Source organism: Anser brachyrhynchus, assembly GCF_964034855.1.
Source record: "Anser brachyrhynchus genome assembly, chromosome: 6".
In the NCBI taxonomy this organism is placed as follows: Eukaryota; Metazoa; Chordata; class Aves; order Anseriformes; family Anatidae; genus Anser; species Anser brachyrhynchus.
The window spans coordinates 37,759,790-37,772,810 of record NC_137700.1 but is presented as its reverse complement, the minus strand read 5'-3'; the positions used below and the strand labels follow the sequence as shown (position 1 = coordinate 37,772,810).

The 13,021-nt window shown below is 40.5% G+C and overlaps 1 protein-coding gene across 3 annotated transcripts in view; it reads left to right on the top strand.

The window, feature by feature from the left end:
• Positions 1-13,021, top strand: part of SHTN1 (shootin 1) — a 61,776-nt gene that overhangs the window by 39,489 nt on the left and 9,266 nt on the right. For all 3 annotated transcript variants that reach the window (XM_080597618.1, XM_080597619.1, XM_080597617.1), the window contains 8 exons: positions 255-401; positions 1,682-1,835; positions 2,749-2,854; positions 4,533-4,615; positions 7,987-8,096; positions 8,756-8,809; positions 11,031-11,151; positions 12,049-12,232. In XM_080597618.1, the coding sequence (XP_080453744.1) occupies positions 255-401; positions 1,682-1,835; positions 2,749-2,854; positions 4,533-4,615; positions 7,987-8,096; positions 8,756-8,809; positions 11,031-11,151; positions 12,049-12,232 (959 nt within the window). The remainder of the gene's footprint in view (positions 1-254; positions 402-1,681; positions 1,836-2,748; positions 2,855-4,532; positions 4,616-7,986; positions 8,097-8,755; positions 8,810-11,030; positions 11,152-12,048; positions 12,233-13,021) is intronic.

Below are 13,021 nucleotides of genomic sequence, written 5' to 3'. Positions count from 1 at the left end.
GCTGCCAGCATGCAGGTAATAGAGGTGCTGCAGTGCGTTGTTCTGGTTCCTTTCAGTGTGAGCTCAGCTCGTGTAAATTTTATTCTCAGACTCCCTTTCCCCTTCCTTCTCACCATCTTCCCCTCCACCCCTACCATATTAATACAGCATTAACTTCTTCACTTTTTTTCCAGCTGCCTTTTTTTTCCCCCAAGGATAGCTTTAGACTCTGCTTAACTATTGTTTTTGTTTGGGGGTGGGTTTTGTTTTGGCAGATGTTTATTGAACAAAACAAGATGAAAAGGCAAAGTCAGCTGCTTCTGCAAAACGCTGCTCCTGATCAGCAGCTTTTGAAGGCTTTGGATGACAATGCTAAGCTAACCCATACATTAGAGGAAGAGAGACTTCAACACCAACAAAAGGTAAAACTAGATTACTTTTCATCTAATGGAGAAATCTTTGACATCCTTCTGAATTTAAGGACTGCTGTGAATTGTCATGGATTTGTGGTTAAGAATTATTTGCTATCTCGCCCCGTGGAAGAGTTTACAGTCTAAAAATTAAACTTCAGAGAAAATAGTGATTCCCTCCTTCTGGGTCACTAGTAAGACATGAGTATAACAATTGAAGGTTTTTCAGCCTGAATGCTCTGGGTTTGGGGAGTATTTTTTTCTGGATGTCTCTAAAGCACAAGCTTAATTATAAGCATTAAGTGAAGTTTCTTGAAGCGGAGAAGAGATGACAGAACAGGTGATGTAAACTAAGACAATCATAGGTGAGAGGTAAGCAGTTCCTGTTAGCAGTCTGGTCTCTTGCTAAAGAAATTCATTGCATAGAGCAGCCAGACATACTGGAACCAGGGAAAAGCTAGGCTGCAAAATGTCATGATAGGATCTAAAGTGCAATGATCTAAATAAATATAGCCTTTGAAAATGGATGCCTAGATCAGTCTTTAACCGGGATAAATCGTCACTGCTTCACCAAAAGCCTGAAATTGAGTTTTCACTTAGCTGTGAGGTCCGTTCTTAAATCTCTGGTAATGGAGTGCTAGGAAGAGGTACACCATTCCTGGGCTTTTATGAATGCAACAGTATTTAGACTATGTAATCTCATATGCTTCTGAACTAGTATTTTGGAAGAATAGTTGCCTGTTTATAGAAAACCTCTGTATCTTTGTCTCCTTGAAGTCTAGAGCAAATTGTATATATTTAAGGAGTTGGGAACGATTGCTGCGCTTCACCTGACTGCTGCCTCTAACGCTGATGTTCCACGCTTCACCCACTGACATCTGCGTGAATTGAGACAAGGGAGTTTAAATAGCCAAGCTATCAGTGGAAGCAGTCAGTAAGAGAACAAAAATGGTAATATTCTCATGCTTCAAATGAAGAAATAGTCCGAAACAAAATTCATGTGTTAAAAACTTCTTAAAAAGAAAAAGGGAAAGGCTTACAGCTGAAGTACTTTGGTCTAAAAGACGTATTTTAGGAAGGAGATGAGAGAATTTAGGGTTAGGATAGAAAATTCTGACGTTTCTCAGAAAAATCTGTCTAGCTCTTATTCAAAATTTGTCCTCTCTCTAGGGGTTGTAGTTCATTCCTATACTGCAACGTCATGTTCTCAGGAATAACTATGCCTAATTTGTTAAAAGGAAGGACAAAACCCACCTTTTATTGTAATTAATGCTGTTGTTTGCCAATTGTAGATCAAAGAATTGGAAGAGAAGCTGGAAAATCAAGCACTGCATAAGGAGATCAGTCGTCTTAAACAGCAGCTAGAACTTTTAGAGGAAGATAAAAAGGAGCTAGAGCTTAAGTGTCAGAGCTCTGAAGAAAAAGCAAGAGACTTAAAGCATACAGGTAACATCACGTAGTAACTTTCATTTTAGAACTACAATCAGGTGTGTGAGTGGTGCATGTCTAAAAGAATTACATGTTGGATTTGAGACCCAAGAAGCAACAGCTTCTCTAGCTGGGATCCAAATCTGTGCTTCACACAAGAGTTTCAGCAGTTGCCTTCAACCACAGAACAATCATGTCCAGAATGCATGTGAAAGAATAACCTTGTGAAGTTCAGTAAGGTATAAAAATGCTGTTCTAAGCCTGCCCTCAGTCTTCTTACAACTGGATGTATACATCTGAATGGGTTTCTACGTGAAAGAATCATTCATATTCATCCAAAATGTATCCTCTTTCCTACTTTTAAAAATCAGCAAAATGGAATGAGGAAAATTATTTATTTATTGCTCTGTATTTAAAACTGTTTTTAAGAAGGGCCCCTGGTGTGTGTGCCTCGCTATAAGGAGGGCCTATTTTTTATTTTGGTGTGCCTTTGCTTTTAGCCTTTATTCAGCTTAAGGGCTAAGCAGGTGCTAGTTTACGATAGCTGGTGAGGAAAGCATCTGAACCCCTGTCAGAGAAGGCCAAAACCCCTGTCCTTAGGTAAGACTACATGTATAACCATGCTTTTCTGAAACATATCCTTAAGAGCAGTATTATCTTTTAAGCTTGTTAGCAGTGTTGCTTGGAAGAGCTGTTTTGTGTTGGAGCTTTACATCAGCTAGCCTTAAAAATATGTCTAGGCAGGCCTATGAGTTCTTCTCAGCTGTCTTAGAAAAGATATTACCCAAAATAGGACTTCCTAGCAACTGAGTGGTTTAGTTTTTTGGTTAATTAGTAGCTTTTTTTTGGTGTAAGACATCAGAATCGCTTTTAGAGTAGATGTGTGAGAATCAGAGAACTGACTCTTATTTTTTTCATTTCTCTTGCACAGTTGATGAACTTCAAAAACGAGTACACCAGTCTGAAAATCCTCCGCCTCCTCCTCCCCCACCTCCGCCTCCTCCTCTTCCTCCTCCGCCTCCTCCTAACCCTATACGGTAAGTGTTTAAATCAAGCGTCAAGCATTAATGTTCTTTGCTAAAGCAGAATACATCACATGAGCTTGCATGCAAGGAAGAAACGTGTCTTTAAATAAAAAAAGATTTTCTCTGTCTGCCTTGGACTTCATTTCTTCCACTCTGCCAGCAGGACACTCTCCTGTCCCACCTGCTAACAGATTTGCACCCTGACCAATTGTGAACAGTGTCTGCCATCACAAGCCTAATCAATTGTCTAGACTGTGACTTCGGAGGAGAGATACCTGACTCCTAAATTTAGGAGTTTTTTTTTTTCCTGTTCACCTGATAGCTGTAATTATAGACTTGTGAAGTGCTTGTCTGAATCTGCAGCTAAGAATATCCCTTTGAACCAAAGGGTATGTTGGATTATTAGTGTGTGCCCCTTCCTGTCAGATACCAGTGATGAAAATGCAGTTTTCAGTTCCAACAATTGTTTTCAAAACTTAAAAACAAAAACAAACAAAAAAAACCCACAAAACAACAACAGCAAAAGAAAAAAAAAAGGAAAAAAAAAAAACAAAAACACCCCATCATTAAGCAGTTTGGGCAAAATCATCAAAATTAAGACTGAATTTTTTAAAGGACCATAAAAAAGCTGACCAATATGATGTATCGGGCAGTAGGCCCAAATATGTGGAGCCCTAAATAAAATATTTACTACAATGCACTGCTGTAATAGAACGTACGTACAGGAGTCTTGCTAACTGCTGGGTTAAATAATGATTAGTAGGCAGAATTCAACCCTTTGTGCATGGTGCTCTGTTTCTAGAAATCCAGTCTAAACTATTTCTGAACAATTGTGTTCCATCTTTTGCTCCTTTTACCTTCGTTAACTCATTTGATTTGCCTGCTTCTTTCTCACTAATAGAATGAATTAGCTTGGGGGTGGTGGTGGTTTGTTTTTTAAGCTTGGGTCCTTTACTAATTGGGATGGATAGCACTATCCATTTTAAGCGCTGTAGTAGCTAAATCAGAGTATTTCTTTCAAGTACTGTGAAGTTTATGTGAGCAAAGGTTGTTTCAGAACCTAGGCACTGGATGCTTTTTTCCTGGGAAAGAGCTTTGACCCCTTATCTTAGGGAGCTCACTGGGCTCTGTAAGGAGCACTGGGGAGGGTTAGGCCCCACTAACACCTTCGTTGCATGTAGGAGCTTATGCTCGGGCTCTAAGATGAATCATTTCCTCGTCTGGACTTTTACGTTTTGACTGTAGTGAAGGGATAATTATTTGACACTATAAGAAGATTACAAACTTGGAGTTGGTGAGGAGATACTGATCACCATATTTAAGTGTCCTCTGGAGAATAATACTTCACTTTAACATCTACAGCTCTTCCTTCCTTTTTTTATGCTGGAACAGCTTCAGTTTGTCATGTGTCACAATGAGACACTGTCTTTTAATATTCAAATCTGAAGTGTTTTGATTTGTGCCTAATGTCTGTTAAAAAGAAATACATTTCTCTGGTGCGTTTTGATGGGAGGCATTGTGGGGGGTAATTCAGTACGTACATCTGCATTCAAGAACAGTTAAATGAGTCTTTTGTAAGTAGCTGTATAATCAGGTATAAGCAAGCTGTTTGTGTGTCATGTTCAGGGTTCATTCTAGCAGTGTGTAACAGAGGACAGAATGACAATCTGCAGTTTCATTTTCCTCAAAGGTCTCTCATGTCAATGATTCGCAAGAGATCTCACTCCAGCACCAATGTGAGCAAGAAGGAGAAACCTCCTCAGCAGGAGTCAGGTATGGCTCATCCTTTCTCGAGTTCTGTGGATTGTTCACTAGATAATACAAACCAAGCTAGTGAAAATGAACTTTGGGTACAGATAGTTGTGCAAATGCTCGCAATTGTCAACGTAACAATTACTGTCTGTGTCCCAGCATATTCATCTGCCTTGCAGTCCAGAAGTGTGGTTGCAGCCTAGGTATTATGAGCTCTGAGACTGCAGATGGTAACTTTGGCATCGTAGCTTTGGTCATGCAAGCTTCCTTGAGATCCCAAATGAATTTCCATAGCCCTCTTAAGCTATCTGTGCCCCCACAACTGAGCTTGCAGTCAGCATCAAATTTGTTTTTTCCAAACGGGTTTTAGTATGAACAATCTTTGAGGCTGCAGATCAAAAACCTTAGGGGAAGACCTAGCACTTGCTGTAATCATAAAAAAGTTCTTATCTTTCTGCTTCTCGCTGTCATGCTTGTCAGATATGTTGGAACACTGATTTCACTCACTGATGTGGCAGAAACATGTATCTTCCTTCCTTTTTTTTTTTTTTCCTCCCCCCACTGGGGAGAGGGTGGTCATGTTTGTTACAGACTTGCAGAAGGACCTGACGAGGTGAGCACTCAGCTGGGTACGCAGATGTGTTGTGTGAAATGGATGGGGAGAGATTTTGGGTTCAATTTAGGCTCCATGCTGTTGGTATAACTAGCATGACGCCAAGCAGCTTGAGTTTCACCCTAGCAATTGCTACTGCCAGTAGCAGTTACACTACAACAGCATTAAGAGGCTCGACTAATGTGTAGTGGACACACTACAGCGTGTAGGTGCAGCCACAGCACGTCCAGTGCTCTGCACGTCCACAGGTTATCTGGAAGAAGCAGAAGAACAAACCTAGCAATCATTAAGCGAAGCACAGGCTATACACTGGACAACACAGGGAAGTTTCCGGCTTAGAATGGCTTCTTTTTTTGTGAGTTCTCCCCTCCAAAGCCTTTCCACAGAGCTAGTTTAAATGCTTCAGTTTTCATCCCTCGATTCATATCTTCTGAAATTACCACTCAAAGCTGACCGCAATGCTAATCCTTTAATAATACTAAAGAACTAAAACAAAACAGTCTTGCACTGTGGTGGCTCTGCATGCCAAGTAACAGCTGAAATTGCATTTTATTGTTGTTAATGGAAGCTGGAAACTTATTAGGTTGAGAACGGGAGTTAAGTACAGATTTACGAGTGATCATGCCTGCCTGAAGAGTCAGAGCTAGTCAGACAAGTGTTGCCAGTTAAATAACCAAGGTTTTCCTCTTTGTTTCTCTCTTCCTTCTGGAACAGCAGGAGTTTGTTTGCATTGAATTGCTTAACTCGTTTGGTGCCACTTAAACAAAGAAGGGGCCTGCAGAAGGGAACCAGGCTGAAATTATAGGTATAGGGTATGACTGTTAAGGAAAAATCGCTGTTAGCAGATGGCAGCAGTGTTGCAAGCACGGCTGGATTATCGGATGGGACCAACAAGCAGGAAGTGGGGGAAAGGAAGCATTACCACTCCCGTTAGTTAGGTGAGGAAACGAGGAGTGGAGTGGATTTGGGCAGGTTCCTTGGGGAACCTTTGGGAACTGGTTACCAGTCTGAGAGAAATAATGTTGCTGGTCTGGGAAACATGAGAGACGTGACCTTGTACTGAGATCCCTGATGAAGAGTCAATCTTATCTTTCAGTAACAGTTCAATTATGTTGCCTTCTTTTATCAAGTTTCCTTACCTTGAAGCATCCTAGGTGTTTTGATTACACCTCTTTGTTGAGACTGTTGCAAACAGTGATTGCAGGAAATATTATGAAATTTACAATGAGTTCTCAAAACTTTATTCTTTCATTATTAGCAAACTTTAGCAGTTCTGACCTTTCTTCAATCATATATGAACTGCTTCTTCTCCTAATAGAGCTTAATAGTTCTTAAAATAAAAATAAAGAAGGGGAAAGTTATTTGTTGATCTAGTTATTATGTTCACCCCGAGGCTTGTTTTGACCCTTGTTAAGGACTTAGAATGAGTGGTTTCTATCCCGTACCACCAATTAAGCTTTTATATTTGAAACAGCCTGTTTGTGAAATTAAAGTCTGACATTAAATTGGATTACAATACAGAAACTGCATTTTTATGAATCATCAATAGTACTCTGACAAGTGAGAGAGCAAAAGTCTATTTAAAATTCCTGTTATATAAGGTACAATGTTGTAGCTTTGAATAGCATCAACCATATTTCTCCATGTATTCTGTTTAAGTAGTCTTTTTTTTCCTCTTTTCAGTATGTCACATTAAGTGTCTTTTGTTATGTTACCCAGAGGGCTGATAAGTTAACAGGCATTGGTTAGGTTCATCACGCAGCCTCTAGTTCCACCTGAGTACTTTGCAGGCCTGATACAGAATCTCTTGAAAATCAGACAGTTTAAGTTTTGCCCTTTAACTCAATATTATTAAATGTGTGGTTTTAGTTTGGTCAAAGATGTTGACATAGCATTTCAGCAAAGTTCTTAAGCCCATGTGAAATACAAGCGATGTGGTGGCCCTGTAACGGGCTGCCTGTAGGCCCTGTTGGGCAGGATCAGCTTGTCCTGTGTTAATGAAGCTGTGGAAATGTCTCCTGAGCTGCAACGAATGCAATCAGTGGCAGTGGGGCCATATTCTGTAGTCCTTGGTACTTCAGCCTATGGCACTGAGCTTTCGCAGTTCCCACACAGTTAGTGGAGTTAGGGCATCCCTTGAGTTTTTGGGGATCTGGGCCCTGCTTCTGTCCAGACCACGTGCAGACTCTGCTCTTTGGCATCTGAGAAGTCCCCAGCTGCATCCTCACCATGCGTACACTGCCCTTTTATCCTTGAAGAGATTGCAATGGTTTAGCTGATAGAAAATATCCCAAATAGCCCTGAATCCAGTAACTAGAATTCCTGATAACTAGAGGTAAGATGGCTGGCTTCTGCCATCACACAGAAAATGGGAACGCCTTTTAGGTGTATATAGTGTAAGTTAGCCCCTCGTTGTGGGGAACACTGAGGGTAAGACAGAGAGAGGTCTTTTAAGGAAGACCCTGTGAACAAACTACTTATTCAGAGAAAAATAAGGTTATATATTTATGCTTATCATTTATGTTTTTAATAAAATTGAGCAAAAAGCATTGATTTGGATAGTGCATGAGCACCATACATGCAGGCAGGAAGGACTGCTGCAGGTAAATGCCAGCTCATCACTGAAACTAATGCATGATTATGGTGACTGGCTATGTCTGGCAAACAAGCTGTCAACGAGGCTATCTGTTTAACATGTTTTTTGTTTCTTTTTTTTTCTTTCTAATATTCCTCTGTAGTTCATATTTGGAATGTGATATGCTCTTTGATTTTGGAACAGGTGAAGAAGTAACAGATCTGAAGAGACAAGCTGTTGAAGAAATGATGGACAGAATTAAAAAGGGAGTTCATCTGAGACCAGTCAACCAGTCAAGCAGACCTAAAACAAAGGTTTGGAATAAATTGCAAAGCAATGCTATTAACTGAGCATAGTAATTTATACTGAAAACAAATCAGATTTTCTACAAAGCATACAAAAGAATACATTTGCCTTGCTTTCCTCTTTTGCTCTGCTTGATTTTGAATAAAACAAATTAGGGCAGCATATATCTGAAGGAAAAAAAAGTGAGACCAACAGTACATAAGTAGAAGCCCAGTTTCTTTGACACAGAAAGGAACTGAAAGCAAACCTATTGTAAACAAATGGCTGCAGAGAAAGAAAAAGCACAGAGGGAATAACTGAATTGGTTAAAGGGAAAGATCAAGAAGTATACTGTATTTAGCAATGTTTTTATGCAGCACTCCTAACCATATTCATGCACTGATGCTATACAATACTGCTTGCTGTCTTCATAGAAGTATAATCTTTCTTTACGTGTGGGCTGGGATTTACCATGTTAATTGTTGAGCTGAGGCTCTTCTCTTCCACTATATAAGCAAATAGCTTGAATGTTAGCCACAGACTTGTGAGAGGGCAGAGCACGGGAAGGTGATACAATTGCATGCCTGTGCAGTAGATCCTTGTGCAAAGTCTGCCACGGTCCGTTTCAGCTGGGCCAGATCAGTAAGCACGTGTTTTTTTAACATATGTTTGTTATGTTTGTTTACAGCCAGAGACACCAAAGCCTTCTGAAAGTGCAATGAAAGAATTAAAAGGGATTCTGGTAAGAAAACGTGCAATTTATATTTCAGTGTTTTCTTCACTTTGAGCTGACAGACCTGCCGTGCAAAATAGCTAAGTATTTGAAAGCTCTGCATTAGTATTTTGGTTTGAAGCTGCAGTTCTCTAGTGAATCCCCTGAACATCCCCCACTTTTGACTTTGGTCCTACTGAAAAAATGGTTTTTGTCTTGTTAAGAGTTTAATTTGGAGAAAACTAACTTGTTAACTCAGCTCCAGGTTTGTACGTTCCTGCCGCTAGGGGGGCTGTTATGTTCTGCACCTGCCATAGGACCTTTGGAAACTTTCCAAGTACTCACAGTAGGGATACTTAGGGAGGGAAAGGCACCTGCATAAATGTAGTCCAAAGTAACACCCCTGGACTGCACAGGTAGTAGATGGAGGGTTCTCATCAAATTTCTTGTTAGCATAGACATAGCTTAAATGGAACAAGAGCTCTATAGTCTGTCTGTATTTGTATGCAGAAGAAACAGATTCTGAATAGCTCTCCAAATACCTGTTTGTCAGTAAACAGAGACGTTATAAGGCTTGTATTTGGTCCTGCTCAAGTAATGTGCTTAAGCTGGCTGTTGTTCTGTCCTTAACTCGTACATTGCATTGCTTATTTAACTGGTCGCTTCTTGTGCACAAGTGCTAACATTGTATGAAACAGTCAGAAGTAGCCATAGTTCTTGCTCCCTGATTTTTGTAATCCCAAAGCTTTTAAAGCTGAAGTGCAACTTTGGTGTGTCAAGTGAAATTTTGCCTTTGTAATGTGAAATACTGTAAAATTCTGCCTATATCAAAGCAAAACACTTCAAATCCGCTCCACAGCAGGTAGGACTGTTTATCTGATCATCCATTATAGCACCTAAATATCCTTTTTAAAAATTAACTTCAGTATTTTTTGGGATGATGCAAGATACAGCAAAGGAGTACAGCAAAGGGAGTAGCCACTGCGATGATAATAACTAACAGTGATTCTAAATCGTGAGTGTGGGACCAAGGACGTGTTAAACTGACTGTTCTCCAGTCATGTGAAAGCAGCAGAAGAAGGGAAGAAACGATCTAGAGAGCTACCAGACCTTAATGCCACGCTGTAATTAGAGGGACACATAATTAAACGTGGAGGTAAATAGAAAAGGAATAAAATGTGACGTGGAGATTGTTTTAAAAGGAACTCCATAAGTATATCCATGGTTTGCTATGGTGTGCTATTTGGACCTGTGTGGAATCAACAGCCCCGCTGAAGGTCCTTTCGTTTCCTAATAGCTGTTTTATTTCTTTGACACTGTACCACTGACATCAGGGGAGACTTGATTATGTGCTTCAGAGGAAGCAGAAAGAGACCTACAGTCACTGTACTTCTGTGTCTAGCTTGCTGCTTGTGAGCCCTTTAGGATTTTTGCAATATAAGACATACTATATAAAATCCAGTTCCAGTCTGTTCTTGAGACCAGTCATTATGCACAGTCAGACAACAAACATGGGGGTGGGATGTGATGGAGTAAACGTTTGTTGTTACTATGCTAATTATGCATTTCATGTAGACCTCCATATAATTGTTACAAACAAAACATTTATGTTCTGTAAATTGCAGAGTTGGAGCAACTCGGTTGCTCAAGTTGCTTTCAGATATGTATGTTTGCACAGATAGGGAGCACGCTGCTCCTTAATAACGCACCTCCTCAGCTAAGTTTCCACCCAGTATACGGAAATAGGCCCAATTTTATGCCAGATCAGCTAGATTATAGGATATAGTAATGTTGCAGTTACATCTAGTACATGATGACTTTTTCAGATGTGTGCGCACCCAAGCACAACACAAAAATGTACTCAAGTGCAAAACATGCTGGAACAGTGAAATATGTGGCTTTTTGCTAATAGAGGCAATGGACAGTGTTTTAAGATCTTTTAAGGGGGAGGAAGGTGGTAGTTCTCTGCAAACACTGAAGTTTGTTCATTGGTTATCCACGGCATCTTTAAGCCTTGTATCAACCCTCTAAGGTAGGTAAGCGTGGTTAATCCATAGATAGGGAAAGCCCAGATAAGGGGAGGAACGGTAGCCAGGGCCCCGATGTTGTGCTAAAGGGAGAGCTTTGCACTCTAATTTAGAGGTGCAGTTGTTTTCCCAAAGTTTAAAAGGTTCTCATGTTGGGCATATGGGGTGTTTGGCAGGGCTCAATATATACTCAGAGAGCTTTTCATGCCTATTTCCTGCCATAGGAAACACTGAACAAATCCACTAGTTCCCGAAGCTTGAAGTCCCTTGAGACAGACAGCGGTGAAACAGAGCTAGAACGAGTTCTGCGACGCCGGAAAGTGACTACTGACCAGGACAGTGGCGGTAAGTGGCTTGACTGCTTCAGAGGCCTCTTCCTACCCCTGCATTAAGTGACTCTTGAAGCTTTACTTTCTCTTCCAGACCATTGCCGTTTCAGCCATTACAGAGAGCCCTGCCTACTTCTACATTGACTCACGTCCCCATTATGCCTCTTGCTTTTCATCCCCATTTTCTCCAAGAGATGCCTCTGTCAGGATTTTCTGTGTATGCAGCCACATACACACAGATGCCTCTGTCCTGACGGAGCTCTGACAGTGTTACTGGAGCATTACTAGCCTGAGCTTCCAGTGAAAATGTTCTGGAAAGTAATGGTAACCAGAGCAATGGGGTTAGGACTGCTGTTTTGAATTAACCTCCTCTGCAGAGCAAGGGCTCTGCAGTTTTTAAGATATCTTTATCACCATCTCTAAGAAACCGTTGATGTTCTGCATGGTTAGAAAGGCCGTCTGTGCAAGTGTAAGTCCATGCCATCGTCCGTGCAGATGTGGCTGGTTTTAATGTCAGTGAATAGTTTTAGCTCGGACTTTGTAGGTAGCCAGTTCACTGATTACTCATTAGTATAAGAACATATCTTTTGTAAGTGGGCTACCTCTCACCCCAGCTGCACTTCAGGCTGGGAGAGCACTGATGATTAGTGACTTGGTAGTGCTGTGTTGACAGCAGGACTTAGAGCCACGGAAAGCAGGGGGATCGAGTGCACAACTGTGTCAATACAGCAGGCTGCGACAGTGGAACAAGAAAGGCTTAATTTTAAGGCTGAGAGAAGAGAAGCTGCAGATAGGGTGTTTTGATGCTCTTAAAAAATCTGTTTTGATTTCTGCAGGTGACTTGAATACTGTTCTTCTTACCTGTTGTTTCTAGAGCAATCAACAGAAGCATTAAACTTTCTTTGGGTTTTAGGTCCCACTGGAGTCCTGGCCACATCAGAATCAAAATCTGAGCCTGTGCTAGGTTCAGAAGCCAGTGCTGCACAAACGGCGTTGAACAAGAAAGATCTGGAGACAGAATTCAGTACCAAAGTATCGGATTCAGGTCCTGTTTCTAACCAGCTTAAAGGTGTCGCAGGTTCCAAGGCTACGTTACAGTAAGTAGCATATGATTTCCTAGGTATATTTCAGTACCAGATCTGTTTAGCTGATGTGTTCTGAAAGTGAGTTTACATCAATTTTGGTTAATAGGATAAATGTACTATCTATAGCTGTTTATCAGTGACTCCTCAAATAACTCACAGTCTCACTTAGGAGATGAATTCTATGTACGAAAGCTCTTTTCCTGTAGAATCTGTGAACATTGCTCGTAAAAAAGTTCATCTTCTCTGCCACAAGAAAAGAAAGAGGGATAGCAAAGTTGAAGGTATTTTCCATATCCTGAAGAGAAGAGGGAAATTATATAATTAACTCTTGATCCAAGAAAAAAAAAAGTTCTTGAGCACAGTTTTTTCAAAACCAGAATCATTTAAGTCATATTGGTCTCTATGCAGCTGTGCAGTTTCTGTTGGATCAAAATGAATGCAGACTGTTACTCCTAAATCTCAAGATAAATATTATTCAGAGAAAAAAAAAAAAGCAATTAGTACAGTATTTGCACAGACAATGTCACAACAGATCGAAGATCCAAGGTGCCAGTTAAGCATCAAAGAGTTAAACCTGCTTCAGAAGTATTTATTTCAGATGGATCCGGTGGAGAATTGGCTTGCTTTGTAACAATACCAAGCTGCTTTTGAAATGAGGCTGTGTGCTTGCTTCAGTTCCAGGATGTCTGTCAGTTTGTCACTTCAAGAGAAGGAAAGAGATGAGACAGACCAGCAGCATATTGTAATCTTGGCTAATTAAACCTCTGTTTTCCTGTTCTATCAGTTAAAAAATGCCACCAG